Below are 17967 nucleotides of genomic sequence, written 5' to 3'. Positions count from 1 at the left end.
ATGTTACGTACCAAGTGATAAGAGAAAGGTTGTTTAACAGAAATTAATTCACAACGAGTGCAACGAGTTTTTAAATTGCGTCCTGATTTTTAATAATCATTTACGCACACATGCAGGCGTTTAATAATAATCTCGATACTACTAAATGGTTTCAGGTAATATTATTTTTAATATTAAATCCATTTGTATTTAGATTAAAAGTTCATGCTTCATTTAGACAGCACAGACAGCTGCTGCACAGACGCACGCTCTTTGAATCGTGTAGTTAATATATTTACACGGTATATGAATTTCATACGCAAATGTAAAGATAAGAATGCGTTCTTATTTACTTGCAGCGCACCGACCATTGGCCTGGAGAGTTTCCTAACGTAAATATTTATAGACGGGCGCGGCTCAGGCGCACTTGTTCCTATGTTTGTGTCTGTCATTCAACGCGTCTGTACTCGGCCTCATCTGCGCATAGATAAAATTACGATAACGTCGCCTTCTGTTTAAAAGCTATATGCTCAACACTGGGTTGTAAGTAATAAAACATTTACATTAAATCGTCAATTTTAGATATAAATAGAAGTACGGTACCTTCTATATAATATTCATAGAATTTAATAAATATTTCTAATTTATCAAAATTTACTGATATCGTCGTAAAATGTTAACCTTTTAAATTAAAGTTCACGGATATCCATACGAATAGCTAATGTACCTACGTTTTTACTTAGTCGTTTAAGTATTGTTGTAACCTTATAATTGCTTTTATTCATTCGCTAAGTGTGGGAAATTAATTCTTTGACCCGATCACATATATTATTTTGACAAGGCGGTTACAATTATCATAATGTGTTGAAAGAATCCACGTACAAGAGTAATAAGAGTTATAACATTACTTAGCGTGTTATGTATGTTTTTTCCTTTGTTAAGTTGACATATTTTATAGCTGTTTCTTGTGTAAACAGAACACGCATTTTGTATAGGTGTGAAATATTGTAAGCCGATTTATTGGGTGTCCTACATACATTGTTCGTTTCTCTTTGGTATTTCAATGAGGGTTGTACCGTGTACGGTGTTGAGGGGAGGTGTCTTACGAATTATTTTGACGCTCGTAAGGTCGAATTTATTAAGCCACGTGGATACCTTGTAATTGCTACTAATAATATGTAAGGGTACCTACATGTGCTAAAGATAGTATAATAGTAGGAAACTTCGACGTTATGATCATGATTGCATCGTAAGTGAAAGTTATAAGATAGTAATACCAAAGTAGTAAAAAATATGAGTCAGAGACCACGACCTTGCCATTGACACAGATTATAATTATAATTTTAATATGTCTACAGTCTAGGATTGTTCGTGGTGAAATTAACAGACGATAAAATTAAGTTTATATTCACAATAAAACGTGAGTGAGTTGCCGTCATAAAGTCTCGCGTTTTTTATTGATGGTAACTCGACGATGGTCGAGTGACGCTTGCAGTTTGGTTAAACGGCAGTTTATGGCTATTTTGCTTCCATTAGTCGCTTTACTACGCACCCGCGTCCGCACCCAGTAGTGACAACTCTACCTACGTAGAGCAGGAACATTGACTTCGAATGTGATCATTTTCAATTCTTTTTACACTAATGTCTAATAGGTAGTTTATAAAATTAAATACTTACGTATAAAATTCGTCGTATATTAAATTAAAAAATATATGTGTTATAATTTTTATAAAACTGTGATTATATTTATAATTTATTCTGATATTTAGATTTTTTTTCTTAAATGAAATAATAAAATAAAATATTGTAATTGTTTTAAAAATATAAAAAAATATCAGATCGAGAAAAAACGAATATTTGATTAGTCGATGTACGGACGGAATGCGAATTGCGGGCGGGCGGGCGTAGAGAAAGAATAACGCTCGCTTCAGCCGCCCGCTACTAGATGGAGTTTCGGCGTGCGCCTGTGTGCTCCCAGCGTCGCACACCGCCGCGCGCCGCCACTCCGCGCTCGACCGCGCTGCCGATCGCGCGCCTCGCGTATATTTTATTCTCTGTTCACGCGGACACCTTACGATACACTCGTGACTTCATAAAATTTACTTCGCTGTAAACTACTTCGCAACTAGTGTCTAATACGAACTTTTTTAACTTCCTATGAACTTTTCCAATAAGGAGTAATAATCATAGAGATTATTAAATTAATTAACATACGTTGAAGTGTTATTTGGACTTTATTTCTATAAGGTTACAGCTGCAGGAGCTCGTCATAACATTGACGTGCGTTGTTCCTACAGTTTTCCAGTTAGCTCGAGTAGTATTTCAGACCGTTGCGGTCGTTTCTCGTCCGGTCGCCTGGCTAAATTGGGAACCGCGTTTTGACTTTCATGTGCCGCTGTTCTGTGGTCGCGTGTGCGCGTGCTGCGATGTGCCCGCGGCGCGCGTGAACTGCCGGCCTCCTTTCCTGCTCCCCCGTGGCTTGCCCGGCCGCCACCCTGTACCCTGACAACCATGTCGGGGGCCTCGGCGCGCCCTGCGACGCGGCTGCCGCGTCGCCAGCGCCCGCCTCCGGGCACTCCGCCGGGCCAGCCTGGTGGACCATGATGAACGGTGTCGGCGGCACGCTCTACGAGGAGCCGCACCCGTCACCACCAGGCGGCTCGCCTCCAGCGGCCCCAGCTGCGGCTCCGCCCTCTGCCTCCAGTGCTTCCCCGGCCTCCGTGGGTTCGAACCCACCACAGCCTCTGCATATACCAGCCAAAAGATATGAACCCGAACCGGGCGTGATACGACACGCTCAGCAGTCGTGGGGTTACCCGCCTGATGCAGCTGCCTCCTTCGAGCATCAGTATCCAGCTGGTCCTACGTATTATAACCTCCCGGTTGAAAGAGAGCGCAAATCTGCTTTGCCATTTTGGCCGGCGAGCGGTGGAGAATACAAGCCTTATGCCGATGGTTGTCATCAGGGCTTCTCACAACCTTGTTGGAACTATCCATATGGCGCTCCGCGAGGAGACCAGCCTCTGTCCTACGTTGGGGGAGAAGAGCGACGAGCTGCCGTTTCAGAAGCATCCGGGTTCTCACATGATGCTTATGGCCTACGTAACTATGCACCTGACACAGTATCGAGTGCACCTTATCCGCCTCCTAGTGCATTACCAGGTTAGTTATTACATTTAGTCTATTTCTTAATCGTTTTATTTCGTCTGATGTCGAATTTACACTCACGTTTTCTGACGTTAGGTCGCCTCACGTCATGTTTGTAATCTTTTAACTAACTTATCGCCCTGAACATGTGCAGCCAAAACATTCTTTAATTTGTAAACAAATACCTGTATACGAATAGATACGAGTGTTAAGTTCGACATCTATTTTTAATTCATACTGCTTAATTGTTGTGCATAGCTTTTTAATTTTTATAAATAAAAAAAAAATATTTGATTGTTTTTTGATGATGGAGTGAAGATGTTTTTTTCTTTTGAAATAATCATTTTTGGTGGATTTGTCAACCTTGACCCCTCTACACGTAAAGTTGTACTCCTTTTGCCACTAGAGGGCGATATACACACGCACACAGCAACAACGCTCTAAAGATGTTTGCGTGACTCACGCTCACAGGCGCGTGGTAATCGTGCTTGTGGGAGTGTATTATCACTGCGTTGCAAGAGTGCGACACAGCTATCGTTGCATTTGCTGCACTCATAATGTAAAATGGCGTATAGCGCAGTGATCGTTGCTCTGAGTAGATTGTAAATGATTGTGACCCTTATTATCAATATGCATAAAATAGCGCATAAACATTTTTGAGCCTTAATAATTGCTCTTACAGTCAATTCATTTGCAAAAAAATAAAGAAAATTCAACATGATTCATAATAATATAGTAGGTCGCATACCAATAATGATAAAATAGTTTAAATACCAAAAGAATCAACCAATCAAAACATTTTCCCACACAGCACCATAAATTTGATGAATGAACGAAACACGTGCTACAAATGTTTAAAAACGAACCGTAAGCGCCGTTTTATAGGCAATGTAAAACGGCGCTATACTACCGACAATAAATTAAAGTTTACGTAAAATAAGACGCCAATAAAAAAGTAGGTAGGTATAACTAATAAATGAACACGATACCTGAGCGTAAGACAATAAATGGTGTTTAGCAATAAACCAAACATTGTGCTTCAATAAATAGATTAGAAGCTGATGAGGCTATAAAACCATATCTTAGAATGGACGGGACAGATGCATTCTATTCAAAACGTTCGAGATTTATTCCCTTCTAGTCAATCAATTTTATGATATCATAAACCGTTACTAATTTGGCATGCCACAACACCGGTTTCGTCTCCGAAAAATGTAGTAGTAATGAGAAAACAACGGTCAATTATAGTAATAAAACGTTTGTACACGCTAGAGAGTTTGCTTTGATTTCGATTGCTGACTGACCATAAAGATGAGTTTATCGCGCCTCTATTACAGCAGACGTGTAACTTGACATAATTTTGCGTAAAACGTGCATATAATGGCCCATTAAAAGGAAACAATTGTTGAAAAAGTTATACGAGGTGTTCACGTCACTTTATGATTGTATGTTTACGGCCCACCTGAGGTTGACATTGACTTTGATTTGAACATTTATGACTTTGTACAAAGTGAAGAATGACTCTCATTAGTGTAGTTTCATTTTAGTTTAACTGTCATATTATTGTACCTAATTGTTATAAAAATATCATATAGCCAGCTTTAAATCAATTAAAAGCATTGACGTTTGCCGTCCTTTGCTATTTAAAGAATAGCAATTTATCAGCATTTATATAATTTTACGGCTTTAAAAACATCAAATTGGGCATGAATATCAAATTCATAACAATGTTTTAACAAATTAGTTCCTCGTTCGTAATAACAACTTATCATTGAAGGTCGAACAATACACAGATAAAATGACGCTTTAATTCAGATATAAAAGTAAATTCATCTTGTTTAAAATCGCGAATTCTTGACACTTAACCTAAAATTTCAGAAAGTCATAACAGTTCAAGGCACTGTGAATGATTTTCAACCTTGTGGCTTTGTATTAAGGGAAAAGTTTGACGTTTGACAAGTTCTCACAAGATCGCTGAGCCCGCGGTCGGGTAGGTAACTTTTATGGGCGAACGGAACCCGCACTTTTATTACCGATGATCGCTACCTATCCCCTCTTAATTGACAACTCAACTTGTCATTATGTTCCCTTTAAACAATTGTATTGTTCGTGGAAACACCACAACTGGATGTACCAGCGTTTGCTAAATTATGCCTTGTCCTACTTTTGCTAAATTCATATGACCGCGTTTCAGATCGAATTATTTTACTTGCTTGTATTTTATGACATTTCGTTTTCCATAAATCATGAAAAATGTCAATCCAGAACATTAAATCTACAAGTAGCTATATAGCACATCTAAAGTGAATTCCTCACTTTTATAGTATACATGACATTATTATAATAAATCAACGAACTTTAAATACAAAAATGTCAATGAAGTTCTTTAGTCATGCCATAATATACTTTAAGTGCATACATCTAAAGGTTAATAATGAAATAACTTAATAAGTACGTGCCGAGCAGGTAGTCTTCTTCAAAGTCCTTTTGGAGCAGTTTTCGTATAAAATAAAATACCAACTGAGTAACGTAGGCAAATCTATGACGCAAAAATAATAGTTCTTATCTAATTCTTTCGTCAAATTACGCCAATGCATAAAATGCGAAACATGTAAATACATTAAATGGATTATTAGTCAATCACAAAATAACATTTACAATGATAAATTATAGCAACATAACTTACAAACGATAATGTATTGTTTCTAAGCGTTACCTAACACGTAAAGTAACAAGTAACATATTTTATTAGTTTCCTTTATTAAATTAATTGTTTAACGTGTTTTAAGTGTGTCAAATATGATTGAAACCCACTAAGACGTCGGAGTTAAATAAATAATTGGACGTTTCTTGTGAAGGTTCTTACGACAGAGCATAAGCATTCATTTGTTAGACAATGAGGCATCTATTTCACAACGCTCACATATAGTACCGTTTAAATAATAGGAAATGGTGCAGTTTGCCTGCATCGAATATCGAGGAGGTTGGCGGTCGCATACAAAGTTATAGTTAGTGATCTCATCAAAAGGACCGCTTGTGGTAATCAATCACGCTATATGAAAATCTAATGTGCATTCAATTTTATTTGTCACCATTGCATAGAAATGGCTCATTGAAATGAAATATTAGTGGTGATCGTCTTCATATTTATTAGGCACACGATTTGATATTTAACTAAAAAGAATTCAATGAAAAACAAAACATTTAATTCAATTTTCTCTGTGCAGGATCGCTGTCGATGTCAGTCGGTGTTGGAGTAGGCTGTGGCTCATCAAATCCTTTGGACTGGACAGGTCAAGTGACCGTCCGGAAAAAGCGCAAACCATACTCAAAGTTCCAAACTTTGGAACTAGAGAAAGAGTTCCTGTTCAACGCTTACGTCTCGAAGCAGAAGAGGTGGGAACTGGCACGAAATTTGAATCTTACCGAGAGGCAGGTGAAAATATGGTTCCAGAACAGACGAATGAAAAATAAGAAGAATTCGCAGAGGCAGGCGGCACAGGCGGCCCAAAACAATAACAACAATTCGAACGCCAACAACCACAACCACCACGCCGGCCACCACCACGCGCCGCACCACGTGGCGCTGCACCACGCGGCGCCCGCCAAACACCATCAGTGACCCGCGCCCTTCTCTGGGACTTACCCCCTTCATCACGGTATAGCCAGCTAAATCCGAGGAAGGCCAAGTTCTGATTGACTCGAGTGTGTTGTGTTTGATGGTCGTAGGTACTTAAGAGGATTGACGTCCAGCGCTTGTTACCCGAATAGATATTGCGATTGAGCTGTACCGTGGTTTACGTAAAACGGACGCTTCGCCGGAACGGTGCCGGTGCGCCGCAAGTCCCAGAGAATCTCATAGTAAGATAATCATTGTGTTGTCGATTTGTGTATAGTATTAATTACGAAATGTTCTTGTAATTTTTAGCAGACTAAGTGTATGCGTAGTTACGATTCCTGATATTGATAGAATCTAGTGTAATACAGATGTATTTGAAAGTTTATTTAAGTATCTATAATGCAAATAATATTTTCAGCTGATGAATTATGATTTCTAGATAGTTTATCTATTAAAATAAATTTGTAAAATATTTTTGTGAGACTGCTTTATTGTTGTATTCTTAACGCTGTTTGGAAAGTGTTTAAGACCTTATCAGTTACATTTATTTTCGTTACCAAATTGTTGAATTACTCGGGTTTCTTTGGTGGCAGTTGTTAATATTTTTGCGACGTGTTCTTTGGACGTAGAGTTAAATATAAGAGAGCAGCCATTTAGGGAAATGAGTGCATCATAATACTTAAAATTTTAAAAGGATGGTTACTATTATCTCATAAATTAAGCTATTATGAAAGCATATACATACCTAATTATGATCAAATATTTATTACTGTTTAATTTCTTATCTCATTTTGTTATTTAAATTATGGATTTCTGAAAAAGCTTTAACTCAGTTCCAGTAGATATATACATTAAGTTACTGTTATTTGAAAATATTGAAGTTGATGTTGTAATCAATTTAATTAGGTAATATGGGCAAGTGCATTACTATTGTCCTCTATTGACTCATTGTACTGTTCGCTTAAGCCGATCTATTGCTTTTATATTTTTTTTTGTTTTAGTTAAATATTTTATTATTTATTTATATACAAATTTATCTACAGTCTTCTTAATACTATTGTCATAAATAAGTTTCGTCTTCTCGTACATCGAATAAAATCGTGAAAACGTAGGTGTACTTTGTACAGTTATTTGAAAATATTCTAATGTAAGTATCGATATAAAATATTCATTGATAGTGATATGAATAAAGTCATACCAGTCTTAAATTGTCATGTTACTATTTAGCTACTTATTCGTACATCTTTCCTATTTTATCGTATATCTGTGTAATAAATGTTCTATCGTAAACCTAGTAGATCGCTAAATCTTTATTGTTCTGTAATAATTTAGATGATTAGGTGTTTTGTACAAAATGGCGACCTCGTCTAGGTAACCGAATTTCTACATAAGCGCAACGCATCTCTGCTTATTTCTGTGTCGACCTGCAGCTAATAGGATAAGACCACACCATTCTATTTAGAATAATTTTTTAGCACAAAAATGAGATTCGCACATTATTATTTTGTGTGAAACTCAAATCTTATGCACTATAAACCAGAGAACAGCTATAACTATTAATTGTGAAAAATTCCTTCTGATAATCGAAATAATTTGTGTAAAATGATTGAAGCAAATTCAACTACAGACAAAGGTGTGGTTTTATATATTCATATTAAAATTAATATTAACAGAGGTCTCGTTCCTGAAAAGCAATTTATGAATACCTGTCTATAAACTATTGGAAATAATTACTACATATACACATATTTAACTTTATCTACGAATGTGTTTACAAAAAATAAAAAATAATCTTAAAGAACGTTGGCAAAGTACTTATTCCTTTTATGGAAGTTCACAAAAAATACTTAGCAAAAAATAATTGCTTTTCAGGCTCTCTTAATTATAAGCTCCATTATATATTTCAAACTGTAACTTCAGTAGAAATTTCTGATAGTAATATATTTTCTTCTTATTGTAACTAATAAAGGTCTCGAAATAAACATTGTACAGATAAATTAATTAATTTAGTTATTTAAACATCACGCCTGAAGTGTGAAGTTTTATTAAGTAACGATGTATAATTAAAATGAATGTGCTCTCGACAGTTTTTGACGAATTTAGAAAAAGAATGTATGAAAGGGAAAAAAATAAATATTTCGTCGTGTCTTGGCTTATTTTATTTCTGTGTTATGTGTGGTGTCCCAGTTATTCTGAGTTTACCTACCGAAATGTTTAATTTATTTTACTCAATTTTAAGTGGGTAGAATTTATAATGATGATCATCATATCTATATTAATATTATAAAGCTGAAGAGTTTGTTTGTTTGTTTGAACGTGCTAATCTCAGAAACTACTGGTCCGATTTGAAAAATTCTTTCGGCGTTAGATAGCCCATTCATCGAGGAAGGCTATAGGCTATATATCATCAAACAGGAACGGAGCTACGTGGGTGATACCGCGGAGCGCAGCTAGTAAATTATAAAGTAGGATATAGGTAGGTACTAGGTACCGACAACAGATCCGTAATCCTTTTTTGCAACTAAATATAGATATGTAGGTACTTGGTAGTTTAAACCCTCTTTTCTATGCATAAAGAAAAAAACTGGATTTTTTTTACATTTTTCGTTTTAAGTAAAAAGTTAATAGGTAGGTAAGCTTCTGTTTCAAATATTAACTTTAATATAATGCAATTAGTAGGTAGGAATTATTAGCAATTAATTAAAGGGAATGGGCATGAAAGTTTCTTATAATTGCGAAAGATCTTATTCTTAACCTTTTGACCGCCAGAGCAAAAACGCATCGCCGTGCCCTCCACGCCAAGCCACAAATTCAATGAGATAACCTTGAAAATAGTAGGGAGTCCAAAATGTTATCGATAAACATAATAATTCACGTCTGAATATTTGAATAAACAGCTTATAACACAAAAATAATATTTATTTAACCTCATCTCCTACTGTAAAAACTTAAGACCACATTTATAGCAACTATCAACAAAAAAAATCAACCTTTTGAGATACAAAAATACATATAAAATTGCAGCAAGTTACAGCACTATTCTCTATCAGTTACGCCCCATTGGCATGTATACATGCCAATGGCGCGGGCAACCATCCTTTTTTTTATAATCTCTCGCTTCTGATTAGGGATGTGTAGCTGTATATTATTATAACTTATCGAGTTTATTTATTAAGTTTATATGAACTATAGGTATTATTGTGGAGTGTTTATTTGTAAATATCAAAACAACTATTACCTTTAAATAAAGGGAATTGCATTAAAACTACATATTTATTTTCCAATCATTTAGTTTAATACTTGAGTTATTACAAATACTAATTATATGTAGGTACCTATTTAGGTCAATTACCATATTTTGATATGACATAGCGACAATTTGTATCATAAGAATATCTAATATAATAATAAATATATATAGAATATCTTCTGTACTATAAAACTCTTCACTTGCCATTTTTGCGATTATAATATTGGTAGATACCTACTCGATAAAATATTTTTACAACTTTCCGCACTTAACAACACGGCACGCGCTTACGACGTCACCAGTCCGACATCTATTCATGTCAATGGCGCAGAAGGGATTGCATATCGATACTGTGCTAGGGATGCGCATGATTGGCGAAAAGGAAAATATTCAAATCAACAATATCCACAATATAGACAATATGGTATTATACCAAAGAATGTAGTATTTACCTTTTTTCTCAGTGACTAAGCTTATATATTTTTTTTGTAGTTATTACAAAAATTAAGCGAATTAGAGTAATTTCGCTGAAATTTTAATGAAGTTACTTGAATATTACACTACATCACTAGTAGGCACGTATACATGTCATTGGCGCGAGAGAACATGCTTTTTTAGCCATTAATTAAGTTATTTTTTGTCATCAAATATTTGAATAACTACTTGGCAATTTTGTTTACTGTGTACAATTATGTAATAACTGGGGATTCAGTTCATAAACTGTATAAATAAAACACGTAAAAGTAAAGGTTTAATATGTTTATTTTGTATTTATCTATGATCTGTTTCTTGGCATGTATAGGTGTCGTTGGCGCACAGGGCAAGATTGCGCATGACATCTATAGATGTCATTGGCGTTCAAAAGGTTAAATGGGTACAAATTACAATCACCAATTTAATTAAGATTACGATTAATTATATTTCATTGGTCGATTTTACATCAACAGTAAGATTTTTAATGGGCACTATTGAGTTTGTAACGTGGATGGTAATGGAAACTACTATATAATATCATAAATTCGTATGTAGAAGGAGGTACCTTCCTAATTGTGAAAATATCCTTGAATCATTCAAGTTTAAATATCAGTAATCATTTCTTTTAAGTCAAATTTATTAAAAGTGAAAATTTGTGCATCATGAAACAAAAAACATCGAATTTACCTATATCATCTACCAAATTACAGGTAGGTTCCATTCTCCAACTTATTTTTTTTATGAAACCTGTGAATATGACCATAGATTTGCTTTGAGAGTGATTACAAAATAATATCTATCAATTTCGAAATTTTTCGAGACTTTCCCTTGACTGTATCGTTCAGTAATATAAATGGAGATGAACGTTGATATCATTATTACCTAGGTCCTGTCTTCAAATTTAATGTAGTAGAACCTTCTGTTCAAAAGTTTCGTAATTACTAGATTCAGTACCTATTTGTATCTATAGGTACATTATAATGAACTATTTTTTCAGTTTACCTTATTAGGTAATAGTATAAGGTATGAAATATTATTTGTTTTTAATTATATGGATTAATTTTTTTTATTTATGGTAGGTAGGTACCTACCTATCAGATAAAATAGATTTTTTAAATTTCTCCTATTTGGAGATAGCTAGTTAGGTGGGTAATTTCTTTGAGTGAGATTGAACATTAATTATAAAATTCGTTATTCTTACTACTTATATAGGTAAGTATAAACCTAAGGGTTTAAAAATTTCAAAAAGATGAAAAAAGGAAGTTAATAAAGGAATACGAATAATAGAACATATAAAAATTAATATCATTACACTAATGGACAGACTTGTTTTCTTTTACTGAAGGATAATGTTAAATATGAAGAGCTGTGAAAGGGAAAAAATCTTTTCTTATCATAATATGTATGAATCATCGAATACTTGTTTCATGAATAAATTTATACTACTACTAATAAACTAACTATTTATGGATTCCTAATTTTTACAGAAATATTGGTTCCAATCTAAATTCTAAACCATTCCGGCATTTAACTTAACTAGCGCCATCTACGTTGCTTTGTTCATCTCGAACCAAAAATTACATTTCATTGAAAGGTTATCTATCATGTACTTTACTAAATTTTGTGTAATAAATAAAAGAGAATGATAAGTCGATTATTTTCCCTTACAAAATAAAAAAATAATAATATTGTGTAATCTCTACATTTTAGCTAGAGTTCAGGTAATTCTTAATTTGTAATGTAATCCTTATATAAAATGTATTTTCTAACTTTTATGCAAATTGGTATAGATGCATATAATTATAAAAAGCTACTTTTTAATTTAATTAATTTTGAGCTCATTTTTATAATGATTTTTACAATTTAGTTACCATGCCATCTAGTGGACAGCTTTTAAAATTGATATTAATACAAAAGTTTTTCTTTCTTTTGGAAGGTAAAGATTAATATAATTATAAATTTACATAAATAAAATGCTTCATTCGAAAAAAATATCCCTTAATTTAAATTTATTTCAATGCTAACCATATTAAAAATGTTTTACTTTCATACTTTGCTCTAGGTAAATATAATTTATCGGTAATAACCAATTTTTTTACTACTAGTATATTACTGCAAATGATACGTAGGTATTATTTAAAACCTGAATACATTACAAAGTAACCGAAGTACTATAAATACGGCAGGCGACTGCGCTCTATCGCTCTACCGGTTCTGAAATAAGCCGCCTCCACGCCAATTAGCATATAAATGAACCCGACCGAAACAACTTTATATTTCTTACCATTGTTAAAGATCCTTTACACCTCCCCTTATATTGTAATAATAGGACGAATGCTGTGTGAAGTATCAGAATAGCACGGGTCAAGGAAAACTGGACGAACTCCTGTTACTCTCACAACGTGAGCATTGCGATTGGTCAAGCATAACATACCACCTTCCTAGTTAATCTGCGCCAATAGCCTGATTGTAATCGTAAAATGTAGTTGATATTTAACAAGTCTAGATCTACATGTGATACTGACATCTTAAGAAGTGATATTTAATGCAACAATGTAACTTTAGAATATAAAATCAACTATTTTTGTTTTATTTATAAACGAATGCTTTTAAGGCAACTACTTACTATATTATTATGTTTCAAATTGAATAGCAACGGTAATAATCATGACATTTCAGTGTGATTTGAATGCATGGATAACAAAGGTCAGGTACAGTGCTAATAGAGCACATATTTTATGATTTGTTATCTTATGTGTTTACATAACTAATTATCACATTTACACGCAATTGACACCTTATTCAACCAAATCTCTGTATGTAGGTATTATAATTTTACACTTATAATTCACTTTGTTGGTAAGTATTGGGTTTTAATTATTACAGAAAAAGAAATAGTAGGTAAATACCCATGGGCCTTATTATTAAGTTCGCTTACTCACTTACCGTATTATAAAATAATAACTATATTATTGTCTATAAACCTCTGTGAATATAATTAATTTTGTTTTATTTTTTTTGTAGCTTACAATACACAGTTATTTTTGGACTGTCCTTACATAATTATTGGTATGAAGACCTATATACATTTTAGAGCTTAATTTTAGTATGCATTCACAATCTTAGAAAACTAAACAAATTCAAGAATGCCGAGCTGTAAAAGTTTATCAGATAATGTAATTACGCACTGAGTGTTACGGGACACCTCAGCTCACTCTACGTAATTGAGTGAGCCACCCTTGCTGCTATTAGGCAAATCGAATCTCCTCACTCCGCACTCCCGAGTGATGAATATATGAAAGAGTTTCCTCTTGGCGCGTAACCAAGGATTCAATTTGCCTGTAAATAAACCGCTTGTCAGCGAAGTACTTGAGGATCTCGATTTATTATATCAGAAAGGCGCTGAGCTGAATTATCAATAAGTGTGTAATAAAATTCACCTATTTTTCCATATAGGTACGTTTAACTAAGATTTTTTCAAGCATAAAATGTCGTCACAGGGTTGGCGATGCCTTCTGGACTGTTTAAGAGGTAGGTAAGAATAAATAGTTTGAGTTGAACAGAACATGTTTCATGTTTGTAATATTCAGTTTTATGATAGAGCAGAGTGAGAGGTGTGGTGCTGGTGGACACAATAGAAATAAGTAGAGCTTTTTAGCTGTACAGCAAAAATTTTAAACAAATCTATTAATTAATTGTATTAAACATATTTTTTTTTATTTTGATTTAATTTCAATGGTTCATTTATATCAAAAATATCAATTGTATCTTTCAATATTTGCCACCGTATCGTTCGAAAGCTCGCATGGGTGTGCCAAACGATGGTGTTTGTATAGCAAACAATAAAAGAATTCGTAAAATCCCTTCCCCTTGCACCCCTGCGGCCGGCACGTCGGGGAGCGTGCCACCGTTTGATGGTCTGCTCTCCAATGCTGGCAGAGCCCATATAACGTAAGATGTACGGCTGCGCTCTGGCGACGCCTATATTTCCTAAACATCTTTTGGTGGTATTGTGCCGCGCGATGTGACCTTGTAAGTACGTTTGATTTCAATTTTCTTATGACAAATTTTTGTTAATGCTGTAGTTGTAACTGTTAAGCATGTTGGTGGATGTGTTTCCCATGTACGCATGTATAAATTTTTCAATTATGCCATATTTGATACATAAGTAATCAACTTATTCATACTTGTAGACATATTCATACTTAGTTTTGTGTAAGTTTTCGTAACTAAACTTAAAAATCATAATCATATTTTCCATTTAATTTTAGCAATTATGCCAATAAGTCAAAATTAAAAAAAAAATATTATTATATTACCTAAATCCAATGTATGCGTAAGGTTAAAGGTTACAGCTATTAGGAAATAGTCTGAATATAGATGCACATACAAGGTCACATCGCGAAAATATGCATCACGCCGTCCGTCGGTACGTTACGAAGCGGATACCAATTCTATCAACAACCTATAAACCGCAACCTTTCTTTGTCTCGCGTCTTAATATCGACGCGGTGTCGAGCGAGATAGAAATCGCCGACTTTAATGGGCTGTTACGTGAGAAAAAATCAGTTCGCATTCGCGAGCGTAGATACGCAAGTGATAGTGACAAGACGGAAGGATATTTGTAGGCTGTTGTGTTGTGGTACCGGTATTCCGTGACGTGCACGCTACTTGTTGATACAATGCATCGTTCGAGCTACGTAAGTAAACTTTACTAGTTGTACCTACTATTGTAAATCCGTTAGCTGTCATTGAAGAGGCTCTACAAATTGAAAGTGAAGCGCAACTACATGTGTTCAAATGCATAGAATGCCATAAGCTTTAGTTGTCAACCGTTTTTGTGTGTTTTTCAGAGTAAACTATTCATCTATAAATTTTTACGTAATTTAACTCTTTGTTAAATACAAACGGCTTCTATTTGATTAGATTTTTATTTTATTTTATTTAAATTAAGATTTGTAGGTACTTAATTATGTTATGTATATTTGACGGTTATTTAATCTTGAATAAGTCGACTTTAATAAACTTTGTCGTATGTAGAGTCGTACGTCATTTCAGCAAGCGTGACTAACTAATACTGAAGTTATGAAGACTAGTGCACTTTGGGGACCGGTTAGGTAACTTTTAGCCTTGCCAGACTTTATTCTAAACCGTTGACGCATAATATACCTATAGATACATATAGCTATTCATTGTAAGCATGTTTAGTGTTTACAAAACAATTAATATCTAATAACGGCTTAACCTATGTTTATCAAAATATTATAATTAAATGACATATTTTGTGATTATAATTAACGTGAATTATTAATAACCTACGTAACTGAATAATATTATATTTTAAAGCTTTTTCAATAATTGTGTCATCGATAGGTACTATCGAATATCTACTAATATGTATGTAGTTAAAATTGCTAGGTATATTAAGTAGGTATCTTATAAATAGGTATAGGTTATTGCTGGCACAGCTTTTTTTCATTCTCAAATAACCGAAAGATAAAATCAGTCCTTCCTTTCCTAAAGAATCAGACAAGCTTTCACTAAATTAACATAACAAGGACCAAGTATCACAACAGGCCATTGACAGATTCCAAATCCCTTTTGTAGTCACACAATGCTTTCCTTATTGAGATCTCATTAGCATATTTGTCCCAAACCAAGTAGATAAATTATGTAGGTACTAAAGTCCCAATACTATAGGCATAATTCGAATTCCTATAAAATGTACCTATGTAATCCAACAATGTGGTCTGTTTTTCAAATAAATTTAACCAGAGACCTTACTTACCTTGTAGTTTAATAACTATCATAAATCAAGCACAGGTTTTGCAATGAGAATTAATTACTCAATGGATTGTTTATAGATTTAATTAACTGAAGTTAGAATTTATGAATTGAAGATTGATAAAGCAACAAGGTTTCTTAGGATTTATAGTCAGGAAGCTTCCGAATATTATGTAGAGCTAGATAATCGACGCTAAATGCCTATATCTAACCGAAAAAGCTCTGTAAACAAATTTATTTAGTAATACATAATTATTAAGTTAATGAATGTATGAATAATTATATAAGCTATAGTTATAATACACGTATCATATTATGATACCTGAATGTAAGAAATGGATTAATATACTACTATTATAAAATTTCCCAATAAATCGTAGCGAGTAGGTATATCAATAATAATTGATACAATTTTGTAAATGAAATTTTGGAATGAATAGATTGCAGTATACCGTTCAGTGTGTTAGGATTTAGGATACCTATACACACATAAAATAGACGGTAATAGGTATTTCTCTATAGTATTCCTTTGCGAATTATTCCTTTTCAATAACAAAAAAAATAGCTTGAGCTTTGGAAGCTTTTCATGAAATCACAGTTTCCTTACAATATACTTATACATATATACTGTTCTTCTCTGAGTATAAAGTACTTATGTGTAAGTACCTATATAAAATAGACGTCTATAAATTTTCGGATCGGAATTTTAAGCTCATTATAATATAAACTTGATCTTCAACAATACATTGGGATGTTGTATCGAGTCAAACGATCCGAAGCCGATAATCTTACAAGATTGTCTCTGTATTGATAAATATCGACAGGCCAAGGAATGAATTTCGAGTTTCTCTTATTAACATAACAAAGGGTATTGACCATCGAAAGGCTGGTTCTAATATTTCACCCACCTATTTTTATATAAAACTTGTTGATTATCGTAAAGCTTGTGATAATAATAATCGAGAAATGGATTGAATTTAATTATTTATTAATATATTTTCTTACTTAAAAGTAAACAGTTCTGTGCTATCTCAATAAATTAATAATCTAAAGTTAAAATTTTAAGATAAAAAGATACAAAATATTTTAAATAATAACAGTCATGCATACAACAATAGATTTGACTATGCTGCAATGCTGGGACATAAAATTTATCTAGGTTCGTAAAATTGTAAAGTCATATAAATTCGAATTCGTATCGAGGTCTGATCAATTTTTATTTGAATAAATATTTGTAATGAAAGGTTCAAAATGTGAATAGTTTTTTAATTAAATATAAATACTTACTTTTACTTATTTACATTTCACACATTTACCGGTATTTTAGGTATTTATCAAGAGTAAACTGTTTATAATTTAATGTTAAATGGATTACGATATAAGGTCAGACAAATTATTATGATTAAATGATTAAATAGGTATATGAAATGATAAATATATCCGCTTATAGATAGGTCGAACTAGGTAGGTATATCCTCTTTAATGCTCCATCCTTTTTAATGATTATAGGTAATGAAAATAATTATTAGACTACCTATGTTTACTTCAATTAATTTGTATCTACCTATTCAATATTCATATATATAGTGTAAATAATATGTACCTAGAGCTATAGTGGTAAACCAGCATTAATTTTCAAATCTAATCTAGAATCAATTCTCACACTAATTAATACTGTAACATATTTAACTGAAATAGAACCCGAAAATTGGCA

The 17967-nt window shown here is 33.4% G+C and overlaps 1 protein-coding gene across 1 annotated transcript; it reads left to right on the top strand.

The window, feature by feature from the left end:
• The first annotated feature begins 2579 nt into the window (after positions 1–2579).
• Positions 2580–7258, top strand: LOC149908423 (homeobox protein abdominal-B-like). The gene is made up of 2 exons (XM_090102273.1): positions 2580–3141; positions 6354–7258. Exons 1-2 carry the CDS (start codon positions 2580–2582, stop codon positions 6746–6748), a joined length of 957 nt encoding a protein of 318 aa, XP_089958399.1. The 3' UTR covers positions 6749–7258.
• The last annotated feature ends 10709 nt before the right edge of the window (positions 7259–17967 follow it).

The sequence above is a fragment of the Colias eurytheme genome, chromosome 5, assembly GCF_061535395.1.
Source record: "Colias eurytheme isolate Ceu_HAF_F1 chromosome 5, ilColEury1 Martin Lab GWU primary, whole genome shotgun sequence".
Lineage (NCBI taxonomy): Eukaryota > Metazoa > Arthropoda > Insecta > Lepidoptera > Pieridae > Colias > Colias eurytheme.
This window is presented reverse-complemented; position numbering and strand designations above follow the sequence as displayed.